Source organism: Physella acuta, unplaced genomic scaffold (assembly GCF_028476545.2).
Source record: "Physella acuta isolate Inbredline_101_S28 unplaced genomic scaffold, ASM2847654v3 ptg000200l, whole genome shotgun sequence".
In the NCBI taxonomy this organism is placed as follows: Eukaryota; Metazoa; Mollusca; class Gastropoda; family Physidae; genus Physella; species Physella acuta.
Genome location: NW_026731719.1, coordinates 1,311,230 through 1,326,705, shown reverse-complemented (window position 1 = coordinate 1,326,705; position 15,476 = coordinate 1,311,230). Strand labels below are relative to the sequence as shown.

The 15,476-nt window shown below is 37.1% G+C and overlaps 1 protein-coding gene across 1 annotated transcript; it reads left to right on the top strand.

Annotated features, from left to right (window-relative positions):
- Nucleotides 1-5,272: 5,272 nt before the first annotated feature.
- On the top strand, nt 5,273-13,591 carry LOC131937118 (mucin-like protein). Its single transcript, XM_059294312.1, has 8 exons — nt 5,273-5,518; nt 5,865-5,977; nt 6,064-6,187; nt 7,135-7,278; nt 11,635-11,751; nt 11,925-12,011; nt 12,323-12,556; nt 13,368-13,591. The coding sequence occupies exons 1-8, from the start codon at nt 5,410-5,412 to the stop codon at nt 13,589-13,591; spliced, it is 1,152 nt and encodes a 383-aa protein (XP_059150295.1). The 5' UTR covers nt 5,273-5,409.
- Nucleotides 13,592-15,476: the final 1,885 nt, after the last annotated feature.

Genomic DNA, 15,476 nt, shown 5'->3' with positions numbered 1-15,476 from the left:
AACAACTTAGATTTTTGTCAGTTTTAATTTGAATCCCGTTACAAATATTCTCCTCACTGTTTTATTGTTTACGGCGAATTATTCTTGTGTCTACAGAAATGAAATGTAGAGCATTAATATTCTACGTGTCGTTCAGTTACTCATTAGCGATCCAAGCATCTAATGGACTAGCCATACTAGCAGGTAGATTATATCCTTCAGGTTTATAACTTCCGTCCGTCTGTCGTCAACTATGGGGTCGTCCACATAGGCATTTAGATAATTTCTCGTGCCTTGTTGCATTTAAACATTTCAATAAACATATGAACATTTGAACGTTTCAAATAACCACAAAATAATTTGTGTTCGTGTTCTACCTTGTTCTACTTTGTTCTACCTTGTTCTACCTTGTCCTACCTTGTCCTACCTTGTTTTACCTTGTGCTACCTTGTCCTACCATGTTCTACCATGTTCTACCTTGTTCTACCTTGTTCTACCTTGTTCTACCTTGTTCTACCTTGTTCTACCTTGTTCTACCATGTTCTACAGACAGGTTCTACCCGTATGGCCTTGATGCCAACGACACCTGTCTGTGTTTACCTGGACACCGGCAGACCATCAACAACGACACCTGTCTGTGTTCACCTGGACACCGACAGACCATCAACAACGGCACCGTCTACGTCAGCAGACCGATTCGCTTCAGTTCACCTGTCTCGTTTGGTCAAGGTCACCGGTCACCTTGGGTGGCGCAGGTAGGTCTGGTGTTTGTGGCGAGGTATCGCAGTACCATGGTAACATGTTACCATGGTAACACAATAACACAACAGCACAGGTTTAAAGTAATATAAAGCTGTACTTAATTGTTCTGTATAATTGTGTATTATCTAGTTCATGATTTTATAACTTCTGAGTAAATTATGTATTTAAAAACGTTATATGTTTACATTTGTTGGATGTTTCATTTTCTGAGAATAAAAAAGAACGTTTTATAGAAAAACAACAGGTGTTGTGCTTAGGTTAATTCCATATTAGAACATAAGGAAATTATAAAAAACAATTTTCACCAATATGAATTACGACTGTAAACTTTCAGGTGATGACCAATGGCGTCATTCGATTTGGTGAAGGTCGAGCTGAGGTGACCGGAAGTCCTGATCTGATATTTTCCTTCGAGAGGAAACAGAATATTATTGCCCCTCTCTGGGGGGATTTTAGACCGACGGAAGGTGAGAAATGTTCAAGTTTTCTACAACGTTGGTTTAATTTTGGGGCCATCTTTAATTCTGGGGCCACCTTTGATTCTGGGGCCATCTTTAATTTTAAGGCTACCACAAATTTTCTACAACGTTGGTTTAATTCTGGGGCACGACAAGGCTATGTTAATTATATCAAAGCCTTCAATCCAATCTTTAAGTACTTGAACCACTGCAGTTTTATATATTGAAAATACTTTAGATAACGCATAAACTGCATGTACTTATTCTTAGCCAGGCTGATAAAATAAAATGTTTTAAAATCGTGCTTCATAAACTAAAGTCTTTTTTTCGGAACTAGAAAAATAAAAGTCTTTCTCATTACATTTCATATTCATTAATATACAATTTTTAAGAAATGTCCACTGTGGTAAAGTTTTTAATTTCTTGTCTGTGTAGTTTTTACATTTTCTGACCCAGGTAAAGTTTTTTATCACCTATACGAGAAATGTCCAACAGACGAGCTAGGCGGATGGTCAGAAAACTCTACTGCCACTGCTCGTGTCCTACAGAGGGCCGAGCAAGACGTGAACCGACACTTCAATATGAACGGGTTCGACGCCATCTCAGCGCTGATCGCAACATGGGTGGACGTCATACCTTACGGGAACAAAACGGACGTGAGTAGATGACGTCATACTGTGCACCAACAAAACGGACGTGAGTAGATGACGTCATACCGTACGGGAACAAAACGAACGTGAGTAGATGACGTCATACCGTACGGGAACAAAACGGACGTGAGTAGATGACGTCATACCGTACGGGAACAAAACGGACATGAGTAGATGACGTCATACCGTACGGGCAAAAAACGGACGTGAGTAGATGACGTCATACTGTGTACCAACAAAACGGGCGTGAGTAGACGAACGAACACGACCTGTTTAAGGTGTGTTGAACTGTTTAAACATAGCAGCGGAATAATTTACCGCTGGATATATTATATTTACACCGTGTTTGTCATATTTTCAGAGTGAAACTTTCACATTTCAAGCTATATTTATCACTGGATGGAGAGACGCAAGCATACAAGGTACGTGTTTTAATCAGCCTCTATAATAATATTGTACAATTTCCGTTAAATAGACTTTAAGCCTCCATATTGTAAAAGTTTTGTTTGCGTTTTGTTTAGTTCTAATTTCTTTTTTTTTTACTTAATCGAATAGCCATAGTAAAAAAAAATGTAGAAAAGACATTCCTGAACTGATAGATTAAATGTACATTTTTAAAGATTTAGATATATAACGTACACAAACTACTGACTGTGTGAGCGAATATTTCCTGAAGCAGAGTATAAAGTTGCTGGTAAGCTGTAAGTAATTGAATGTTTGGATACCCTGGCGAAAGACTTTAGACACACGTGTTTCCATTGACACAGGCGATGTAGGCTCTTACGTCATATTTCTCTACGATCTCGGTGAGACGAGCGACTCTTGTTTCCATGGTAACCGGATCACCATTGGGGTAGCGGGGGCCGAGGTCAAGGTCATGTTTGACTCCAATTCCTCGTCTGTGTCAGTTCGCGAGTTTATTAAAGGTGAGTTGTGTGTCTATTTAAGTTGCTCAATATATATATTATATATATATAAATAAATATATATATATATATATAAATAAATAAATATATATATATATATATATATATATATATATATATATATATATATATATATATATATATATTTGTGTGTATATATATAACGTCGATATAGACCGTTGCGCATTGGAAATCCAAACAAAAAACCTGGACCTTAACTTGAGAAGAGCTAGACAAATGTTGCTCATCTATCAGCCCCCCCACCCCCCCCCCCCCTCTCCAAACAGCCGATGGACCCAAAGGACAGGACTTAACATGTACAGCTTGTCATCAGCAGTGTAGCAGGAGCTGCCGAAAAACAGAAGAGTTCTGTTTTTCGGCCTTCATACCGCAAAAGGGCTCCACTCCTGTTTGAACCCGGAGTTTCTTCTCCTAGATATTGTATAGGTTTATATACTGGTGTGCTAGGGAGACTCGTCAGTGACAGATATCATCTCATGTACTGCCCAGCGCAGTGTAAACCGTATCAATTCTGTGATCCTATCTTTAGCTTGATCAAGACAACACAACCTAATTAAACACTTTATCTCTTGATGCTCGATAACACTGAGTAGGAAGTAAAAACAATCACGTGTAAAATTAGATAACATTAGATAACAATCACTAATCAACGTACGCAGGTCGGCTCTAAAAAGATGTTCTGTACGCGACTGAGTAAACATAACGAGACAGTTGAGCAACTTGTTAGCAGAAGTACTTTAAGATATCATATAGGTCTTATATGATATTTTCGGAGGTCCATGTGGGAAATAGAATGGCTTAAACTGTACTAAATGGGTGGGTTTAGTATTGACTGGCATATGTGGGTGGGACTAGTACTGTCTGGGCTTATATGGGTGGGGCTAGTACTGACTGGGCTTATATGGGTGGGGCTAGTACTGACTGGGCTTATGTGGGTGGGGCTAGTACTGTCTGGGCTTATATGGGTGGGGCTAGTACTGACTGGGCAAAGACATCTCTCCTTATAAGGTATACCCTCCCACATTACTGGTAATATAATTTTGTTTGATGTAGTCACAACCTGTGAGCGTCCAACTCTGTCCTCAGACAACAGCGGCGTCGTCACATACCACACAGGGAACAGCAACATCCCGTCTGCCGGCTGTCACCGCTACCTCTGTAAACACGCGGACCTCCTGTCCAGCGACACCTACCAGCGTGAGGTGCTCCAGCTGTTGCCGTGTCCGTGTACGTTGGACAGGCTGGGGTTTCCATGGCAACTGTTGGAGAAAAGGGGAGTGAACCGGAACATCCACTGCTACGCCATCAACCCTGAGGCCAAACGAAGATTTCTGCCACCAAATACTAGGAATAAGGTAGGAATCTGATGATCGTGTTACATCGTTAATTTATGGCATCATATCTTAAACAGTGAGTGTTAATTAGTGACATCATATCTTAAACAGTGATTGTTAATTAGTGACATCATATCTTAAACAGTGATTGTTAATTAGTGACATCATATTATTGGCTATAAACGACATATAACTGGGCCCAAACGAATTTTTGAATTATTCCAACACGAATATAACAACACCTATTATAATGTGTTTTATTTTTAGACTGTACTATAACATACTTGGCACTAGAAACTTATCCCTTTACTTAACCAGTATCTAAGCAGCTAATCTTCTTTTATTTCTATACCACAACCTTTGGTATTGGTAACAAGTGAAATATTTTTATTGTAAAACTAAATGTACTAATAAGACCCTGACCAGACTATGAGCACGGTAGTTTAGCAAGACGAGCTAACGTCTACACATTCAAACAAGATTTTACATAATTGTGTCAGTACAATATGAGCTAAACAAGACAGTAACGAAGTGTCTTGTATTGTATGAGCTAAGCGAGGCAGTAACGAAGTGTCTTGTCTGTATTGTATGAGCTAAACGAGACAGTAACGAAGTGTCTTGTATTGTATGAGCTAAACGAGACAGTAACGAAGTGTCTTGTCTGTATTGTATGAGCTAAACGAGACAGTAACGAAGTGTCTTGTCTGTATTGTATGAGCTAAGCGAGACAGTAACGAAGTGTCTTGTCTGTATTGTATGAGCTAAACGAGACAGTAACGAAGTGTCTTGTCTGTATTGTATGAGCTAAACGAGACAGTAACGAAGTGTCTTGTCTGTATTGTATGAGCTAAACAAGACAGTAACGAAGTGTCTTGTATTGTATGAGCTAAGCGAGACAGTAACGAAGTGTCTTGTCTGTATTGTATGAGCTAAACAAGACAGTAACGAAGTGTCTTGTATTGTATGAGCTAAGCGAGACAGTAACGAAGTGTCTTGTCTGTATTGTATGAGCTAAACGAGACAGTAACGAAGTGTCTTGTCTGTATTGTATGAGCTAAACAAGACAGTAACGAAGTGTCTTGTATTGTATGAGCTAAGCGAGACAGTAACGAAGCGTCGTGTTATCTTACAGCTGTGCTGCTACAAGGTGCCCGACCAATCGTGTCACGACGACCTCCACCTGAAGCAGAGCCAGTCCTGCTACATCCGGCAGTCGGCTGAGTCGGGTCACGTGCTGGTCAGTGACCCGTGGCCAGCGACCCGCCGTGTGGAGGACAACATGGCGGCCCAACGTTTGTGTTGCCTGAACTCATCCTACACTATGTGCAACACGTTCTTTGGCTTGTTCCCGGCGCAGGAATGTTCCAGTGATGTGGACTTTGTTACAGGTAAGGTTGACCATTGTCGTACATATATTACATAGGACTATAGTTGCTTTAAGTAAACAGAAAGGAAATGATTTTGTTTCATATCTTAGATTGTCGAAATTGTCACTTTTTAAAGCAAATTAGCATTCGCACATACACATACAGACACACACACACACACACACGCGTGTATATATTATTATATGTGTGGATATATATAATAAAATATACGTAGACATATATATATATATATATATATATATATATATATATATATATATATATATATATATATATATATATATATATATGCCTATATATAATATTTAATTAAAATGTATCAGGTTATATTATTGACTCTACCTAGCCTACGTGTTTGGAGACCCCCACATTACAACATTTGATCAACTGAGCTACAGTATGAACGGCTGGGGCGAGTTCACATTGATGAGCGTCACAACTCAAGATTTTGTACTGCAGGTACTGTCAGAAGTTATGCCTCTCACATTTGTTAAAATACTGTCTCGTGTGGTAGTTCTGGCTCTAGCTCCCCTGTAATCCTGCAGGCTAGAACTGGTAGAGCAAGGACGCCATACGGTACATTTGTGAATGCCACCGTGCTAACAGCTGTGGCTGCCAGCGATGGAAATCACTCACATTTTCAGGCAGTTCTTGATTCGTCTGGCACAGGTAATAATGTTAATAAGTTTAACATTTTTTTATGACGGGAATTTATACATATATATATATATATATAAATATATATATATATATATATATATATATATATATATATATATATATATATATATATATATATATATATATATATATATATATATATATATATATATATATATATAATATTTATATATTTATATATATATATATTATATATGTGTGTTTGTGCGTGTGTGTTCATACATGAGTAAGTATTTTTGTATACATGTGTGTTTATACAATATTCGACTGAATACGTATATATATATATATATAATATTTATATATATTATATACTTATATATATATATATATAATATTAATTATATATATATATATTAATATGTATATATATATATAATATTTATATATATTATATATGTGTGTTTGTGTGTGTGTGTGTTCATACATGGGTAAGTACACAATATTTGACTGCATATTTATATATATATAAATATATGTATTTTTGTATACATGTGTGTTTATACAATATTCGACTGAATACGTAAATATATATATATATATATATATATATATATATATATATATATATTTATATATATATATATATATATATATATATATATATATATATATATATATATATATATATATAATATTTATATATATTATATACATATATATATATATATATATATAATATTAATTATATATATATATATTAATATGTATATATATATATATAATATTTATATACATTATATATGTGTGTTTGTGTGTGTGTGTTCATACATGAGTAAGTACACAATTTGACTGCATATTTATATATATATATATATATATATATATATATATATATATATATATATATATATATATATATATATATATATATATGTATTTGTGTATACATGTGTGTTTACACAATATTCGACTGCATACGTGTCCACTTGTAGGTATGATTCTACACGTGAATGGCCAAAATGTGACTGATGACTTCTACAAGAAAGATGACTTTAACTGGACACCCAACAACACAGTCAGTGTGTGGAGAGAGTGTGGACAAAACAAAACCTTCGTCCTAGCGATGTTTCCCTCTGGTAATTATCTTTAGATTTCTTCCAGCGATGTTTCCCTCTGGTAATTATCTTTAGATTTCTTCCAGCCATGTTTCCCTCTGGTAATTATCTTTAGATTTCTTCCAGCCATGTTTCCCTCTGGTAATTATCTTTAGATTTCTTCCAGCCATGTTTCCCTCTGGTAATTATCTTTAGATTTCTTCCAGCCGTTTCCCTCTGGTAATTATCTTTAGATTTCTTCCAGCCATGTTTCCCTCTGGTAATTATCTTTAGATTTCTTCCAGCGATGTTTCCCTCTGGTAATTATCTTTAGATTTCTTCCAGCCATGTTTCCCTCTGGTAATTATCTTTAGATTTCTTCCAGCCATGTTTCCCTCTGGTAATTATCTTTAGATTTCTTCCAGCCATGTTTCCCTCTGGTAATTATCTTTAGATTTCTTCCAGCCATGTTTCCCTCTGGTAATTATCTATAGATTTCTTCCAGCGATGTTTCCCTCTGGTAATTATCTTTAGATTTCTTCCAGCCATGTTTCCCTCTGGTAATTATCTTTAGATTTCTTCCAGCCATGTTTCCCTCTGGTAATTATCTTTAGATTTCTTCCAGCCATGTTTCCCTCTGGTAATTATCTTTAGATTTCTTCCAGCCATGTTTCCCTCTGGTAATTATCTTTAGATTTCTTCCAGCCATGTTTCCCTCTGGTAATTATCTTTAGATTTCTTCCAGCCGTTTCCCTCTGGTAATTATCTTTAGATTTCTTCCAGCCATGTTTCCCTCTGGTAATTATCTTTAGATTTCTTCCAGCCATGTTTCCCTCTGGTAATTATCTTTAGATTTCTTCCAGCCATGTTTCCCTCTGGTAATTATCTTTAGATTTCTTCCAGCCATGTTTCCCTCTGGTAATTATCTTTAGATTTCTTCCAGCCATGTTTCCCTCTGGTAATTATCTTTAGATTTCTTCCAGCCGTTTCCCTCTGGTAATTATCTTTAGATTTCTTCCAGCCATGTTTCCCTCTGGTAATTATCTTTAGATTTCTTCCAGCGATGTTTCCCTCTGGTAATTATCTTTAGATTTCTTCCAGCCATGTTTCCCTCTGGTAATTATCTTTAGATTTCTTCCAGCCATGTTTCCCTCTGGTAATTATCTTTAGATTTCTTCCAGCCATGTTTCCCTCTGGTAATTATCTATAGATTTCTTCCAGCGATGTTTCCCTCTGGTAATTATCTTTAGATTTCTTCCAGCCATGTTTCCCTCTGGTAATTATCTTTAGATTTCTTCCAGCCATGTTTCCCTCTGGTAATTATCTTTAGATTTCTTCCAGCCATGTTTCCCTCTGGTAATTATCTTTAGATTTCTTCCAGCCATGTTTCCCTCTGGTAATTATCTTTAGATTTCTTCCAGCCATGTTTCCCTCTGGTAATTATCTTTAGATTTCTTCCAGCCATGTTTCCCTCTGGTAATTATCTTTAGATTTCTTCCAGCCATGTTTCCCTCTGGTAATTATCTTTAGATTTCTTCCAGCCATGTTTCCCTCTGGTAATTATCTTTAGATTTCTTCCAGCCATGTTTCCCTCTGGTAATTATCTTTAGATTTCTTCCAGCCATGTTTCCCTCTGGTAATTATCTTTAGATTTCTCCCAGCCATGTTTCCCTCTGGTAATTATCTTTAGATTTCTTCCAGCCATGTTTCCCTCTGGTAATTATCTTTAGATTTCTTCCAGCGATGTTTCCCTCTGGTAATTATCTTTAGATTTCTTCCAGCCATGTTTCCCTCTGGTAATTATCTTTAGATTTCTTCCAGCCATGTTTCCCTCTGGTAATTATCTTTAGATTTCTTCCAGCCATGTTTCCTTCTGGTAATTATCTTTATATTTCTTCCAGCCATGTTTCCCTCTGGTAATTATCTTTAGATTTCTTCCAGCCATGTTTCCCTCTGGAAATTATCTTTAGATTTCTTCCATCCATGTTTCCCTCTGGTAATTATCTTTAGATTTCTTCCAGCCATGTTTCCCTCTGGTAATTATCTTTAGATTTCTTCCAGCCATGTTTCCCTCTGGTAATTATCTTTAGATTTCTTCCAGCGATGTTTCCCTCTGGTAATTATCTTTAGATTTCTTCCAGCCATGTTTCCCTCTGGTAATTATCTTTAGATTTCTTCCAGCCATGTTTCCCTCTGGTAATTATCTTTAGATTTCTTCCAGCCATGTTTCCCTCTGGTAATTATCTTTAGATTTCTTCCAGCCATGTTTCCCTCTGGTAATTATCTTTAGATTTCTTCCAGCCATGTTTCCCTCTGGTAATTATCTTTAGATTTCTTCCAGCGATGTTTCCCTCTGGTAATTATCTTTAGATTTCTTCCAGCCATGTTTCCCTCTGGTAATTATCTTTAGATTTCTTCCAGCCATGTTTCCCTCTGGTAATTATCTTTAGATTTCTTCCAGCCATGTTTCCCTCTGGTAATTATCTTTAGATTTCTTCCAGCCATGTTTCCCTCTGGTAATTATCTTTAGATTTCTTCCAGCCATGTTTCCCTCTGGTAATTATCTTTAGATTTCTTCCAGCCATGTTTCCCTCTGGTAATTATCTTTAGATTTCTTCCAGCGATGTTTCCCTCTGGTAATTATCTTTAGATTTCTTCCAGCCATGTTTCCCTCTGGTAATTATCTTTAGATTTCTTCCAGCGATGTTTCCCTCTGGTAATTATCTTTAGATTTCTTCCAGCCATGTTTCCCTCTGGTAATTATCTTTAGATTTCTTCCAGCCATGTTTCCCTCTGGTAATTATCTTTAGATTTCTTCCAGCCATGTTTCCCTCTGGTAATTATCTTTAGATTTCTTCCAGCCGTTTCCCTCTGGTAATTATCTTTAGATTTCTTCCAGCCATGTTTCCCTCTGGTAATTATCTTTAGATTTCTTCCAGCCATGTTTCCCTCTGGTAATTATCTTTAGATTTCTTCCAGCCATGTTTCCCTCTGGTAATTATCTTTAGATTTCTTCCAGCCATGTTTCCCTCTGGTAATTATCTTTAGATTTCTTCCAGCCATGTTTCCCTCTGGTAATTATCTTTAGATTTCTTCCAGCCATGTTTCCCTCTGGTAATTATCTTTAGATTTCTTCCAGCCATGTTTCCCTCTGGTAATTATCTTTAGATTTCTTCCAGCCATGTTTCCCTCTGGTAATTATCTTTAGATTTCTTCCAGCCATGTTTCCCTCTGGTAATTATCTTTAGATTTCTTCCAGCCATGTTTCCCTCTGGTAATTATCTTTAGATTTCTTCCAGCCATGTTTCCCTCTGGTAATTATCTTTAGATTTCTTCAAGCCATGTTTCCCTCTGGTAATTATCTTTAGATTTCTTCCAGCCATGTTTCCCTCTGGTAATTATCTTTAGATTTCTTCCAGCCATGTTTCCCTCTGGTAATTATCTTTAGATTTCTTCCAGCGATGTTTCCCTCTGGTAATTATCTTTAGATTTCTTCCAGCCATGTTTCCCTCTGGTAATTATCTTTAGATTTCTTCCAGCCATGTTTCCCTCTGGTAATTATCTTTAGATTTCTTCCAGCCATGTTTCCCTCTGGTAATTATTTTTAGATTTCTTCCAGCCATGTTTCCCTCTGGTAATTATCTTTAGATTTCTTCCAGCCATGTTTCCCTCTGGTAATTATCTTTAGATTTCTTCCAGCCATGTTTCCCTCTGGTAATTATCTTTAGATTTCTTCCAGCCATGTTTCCCTCTGGTAATTATCTTTAGATTTCTTCCAGCGATGTTTCCCTCTGGTAATTATCTTTAGATTTCTTCCAGCCATGTTTCCCTCTGGTAATTATCTTTAGATTTCTTCCAGCCATGTTTCCCTCTGGTAATTATCTTTAGATTTCTTCCAGCCATGTTTCCTTCTGGTAATTATCTTTAGATTTCTTCCAGCCATGTTTCCCTCTGGTAATTATCTTTAGATTTCTTCAAGCCATGTTTCCCTCTGGTAATTATCTTTAGATTTCTTCCAGCCATGTTTCCCTCTGGTAATTATCTTTAGATTTCTTCCAGCCATGTTTCCCTCTGGTAATTATCTTTAGATTTCTTCCAGCGATGTTTCCCTCTGGTAATTATCTTTAGATTTCTTCCAGCCATGTTTCCCTCTGGTAATTATCTTTAGATTTCTTCCAGCCATGTTTCCCTCTGGTAATTATCTTTAGATTTCTTCCAGCCATGTTTCCCTCTGGTAATTATCTTTAGATCTCTTCCAGTGATGTTTCCCTCTGGTAATTATCTTTAGATTTCTTCATACTTGTCTCTGCAATATTTCTTGCAGGCCTTTATAAAAAAGTTGGATATAACGACGTGTTATTATGTATAACCTTTTCTATAAATTTTTATTTTCAATAGGTGTGACTGTAAAGATTAACACGGCTTTACAAAACCTTGAGCTTGAGATCCAAGCAACTAAATTTCTAATGAACAAGACAGTTGGACTTCTGGGGAATTTCAATAATATTTCAGAAGGTTTGTCCTATCGGATTTACCATCAGTAGTCTCATTGATTATTGATATACACGACAGCCTGTTTGATCAAACAAATATTATTTCAGAAGGTTTGTCCCCGACTAGCGGTTTTACCATCAGTACTCCCATAGATATATGTGATAGCATGTTTGATCAGACGAACATTATTTCAGATGATTTGTCCCCGACCAGTGGTTTTAACGTCAGTACTCCTATCGATTGGCGTGATAGCAAGTTTGATCAGACATACATCCAAAAGTGTAAGTAAAGTTTAACTACAAAGTTTTTATACTTTATTCTGATTTAATGTGTAATACTTGTCTGTTGGTTATAGCATGGTTCCACGATTTACATACGTATCAGAAGTAATTTAAAAAACAGATTTCTTGTACACAAGCAGATGTAATGGGTCATTCTGCTCTCTTGAAACAATAACAGGTAAAATCACTGGGATAACAATGTTACCCAGTACATTAATTTAGTTGTCTTGACTGCATGACCAGCACTTAGCGGACTGCATTGAAGTATTTGTTTATAAAGTTAACTTAGATTTTCTATTTCTGATCAAAAGGGAGAGTAAACCGAACACATTCGGTGTTTAAATACAGGGATAAAGAGGATCTGAGTTCTCTTCAAGATTTCCGACCAACGTTTGCTAAGGATTTGAACCTGAACAATTCCTTGGATATTTGTGGCAGCAGAGATGAGCTGTGTAGCTTTGATAACCTGGTTATGCTGGATTGGGTGTTTGCAAAGAACACACACAATTTTAGATCGTATCATAGTAACAGGGATGATAAGTTGAGTAAGTATATCAGGTAAATTATGAGCTATGTGACAGTACGTATGGCAGGTAAATCATGAGCTATGTGAAAATGACAGTAAGTGAAGTTCTGATGTTTTCACCGATTTATGAAGAAACTAAAAGTTGATATTCTTAGAAGAATAATCATGTATTGTATTGGTATGTTTAATTAAATAGACTTCTGCTGATATTTCAATTGCTAATTGGTAGACCGTGTTTCGATCACTCAGTCAAATTAAATATGGATAATGTAGCAGTCCAAGTCAAACAATCATAGTCTTCCTAACAATTAGTAATGGCATCCAAAAGATAATATAATGACCCACGATTTCTTCATTATATATTTAAAGAAAATCATTTATTTTGTACTTTTTAGTGCACTATTACATAAAAGCCTATTATTAAAACTTTTAAACTATTGTTTTATGCATTGTTTTATTCAGTGCTTTAAAGTTTTTAATACAATAGAGTTTGCTTGACTAAAAATTATTGCGCAACAAATAAACACGAAAATGCGCGTATAATAGTCCGGAATAATAGTAGGACCTCCACCTTATTTTGTAAATTTTAATTAATTCATAAAAAAAATAATTAGGCATCCGATTAAGTCAAATTTGATGTCAGATTGCATTGTCATCGGGTCTTGATCAACGTGCCAAGTTTGAAACGAATCGGTCAGTTAAAAGTGCTCGATATTTCACTCGGCAGTTTCGATCTATGACGATAGACAGACAGAAAGACAGAGGAAGCAAGTTTGATAAAAGTTTTTAAAAAATCCACATAAATAACGGAAGCAAATGATCAACTTCAGGAAACAACCCCCCGACCCTGTCGCTGAGAGACAAAGATATTCTGGTGGATGGCCGGTGGATCGTCACAGATGGTCTGGTGGAGCACCTGGAGCTGGCCACGTCAGACAAGGATGGCCACCAGGTGACGGTGTCGTGGGTGGATGGCCCACCTGAAGCCAGGCGCGTCACAAACCTGACTCTAAAGTATGTGCCAGATGTTCGGGTACCTACACGGATAGGGTGAGGTGGACTGTTTTAAAATTGTGTAACTGTCTTGTTGTGGGGGGTAGACTTGGTGTGGGTGTGTGTGTGGGGGTGTGGATGTGTGTGGATGTGTAAATTTGTGGGTGTGTGTGTATGGATGTGTGTGGATGTGTGGGTGTATGGATGGTGGGTGTGTGGATGGTGGGTGTGTGGATGGGTGTGGATGTGAGGGAGTGTTTGGATGTGTGGATGTGTGGATGAGTGGATGTGTGGGTGTGTGGGTGTGTATTAGCTGGGGTGAGAAGTGAAAGAAAACTTTCAATGAGGAAGTCGACTGTGATATATTGTAACTGCCAACATCTGGGAGGAAAATTTATTCTTTCCTGACTGAAAAAAAAAAAAAAAACGTCTAGCGGATTAGAAACATACCTCTATTCCGACTAGGAAACAATACGTACCCCATACCGACCAACACATAACTTAACCCCTCACCCCCACCCCACAGCTTGAGATCACGTGACCGCCAGGGCGCCTACAGCCCAGTGCTCTACATCCCAGTCTCCGTGTGTCCCCAATGTGGCCCTCGGGGTCAGTGTGACGTCAATGGAACAATGCAGGACACGTTCTACGACGGCTACTTCCAGGTACTCAGGTGTGTCTGCAGCCCCGCCTACACAGGTAAGTCTATATAGACACACGTCTATAGACAGACACGTCTATATATAGACACAAGTCTATACATCGATACAAGTCTATATATAGACACTTCTATATATAGACACACGTCATATATAGACGTCTATATACAGACAAGTCTATACACAGACACACGTCTATATATAGACATGTCTATATATAAACGATTCTATATTCAGACAAGTCTATATACAGAAACATGTCTTTACCTAGAGACAAAACTATATTATCACCTGTCGCGATAGGGATATATTACATTTATCTAATAGAACGGAGATGAAACATGTTTCTGTTAACTAAAATTCATCAAATGATGGAAATCAATTGTTGCATTATTTAGTGATTGAATTTTAAAAAAAAAACACAAGCAGATCTTCACTAGGTCTATGCACTACTACACTAACCCGTAGCGAATATACTGATGTTAATCTATATAAGGAACCTGTAACTAAAAGCTCCGCATCTAACCTTAAGGTTAAATAGCCCTCTATGCTGTATCTGTATAAAACCCATGCCGACCATACTTCATAGTTCCAACTAAAACTGTCTGGCCAAGATAACTCTATACTCCCCCCCCTACCAGGCGTCAACTGTGAGTCTGAGATCAACCCCTGTGACACCATGCCTTGCTCCTGGGGTCAGGCGTGTCAGCCGGTGCCACACCAAGCTGACAATGACACAACCGTGGACACTTACCCTAGATACACATGTGGGGCGTGTCCAGAGAATTATGGAGATGTTCTTGGCAAATGTGTGGGTAAGAACTCTAAACTTTAAAAAGTATAATTTTTTTTTAAAAAGTAAAACGCATTTTTTATGTCAATAACACAATTGGTCTATTCAATCTGCTTTAGCTGGCATTTGTATTTGATATATTAAAATGCTATGAGGCTTCAAGTCCTACATATATTTTGTAGCTGTAGTGCAAGACGGATGCCCCACCACCATCGCTACAACTGCTACAACAGCTCCAGGTAACCCAGTCACAAGTCTGCCAGTATGTCGGGAAGGTTTCCATTTGGACAAGGATAGTTTGAATTGTACCGGTAAGTGTATGATAAACAAAATGTCTGCCTTGAAGGTCGAACGATTATTTTAACAGTTTGAAGGATTATGTTTTTTAGTACTGGTAAAATTAGAATAAAAATTGTGAAACAAATATTTGCTTTAAAATAATTGGAACCAACAGCGTGAGGTTTATGTATGTAAACACTTAGAGAATGGAAATA

Coding starts and splice junctions, on each gene's coding strand:
- LOC131937118 (XM_059294312.1), top strand. CDS start 5,410: ATGGCGGCCCAACGTTTGTGTTGCCTGAACTCATCCTACACTATGTGC. Junction 12,012..12,322: donor TCAGACATACATCCAAAAGT/GTAAGTAAAGTT, acceptor TCTGATCAAAAG/GGAGAGTAAACCGAACACAT. Junction 12,557..13,367: donor TAACAGGGATGATAAGTTGA/GTAAGTATATCA, acceptor GATCAACTTCAG/GAAACAACCCCCCGACCCTG.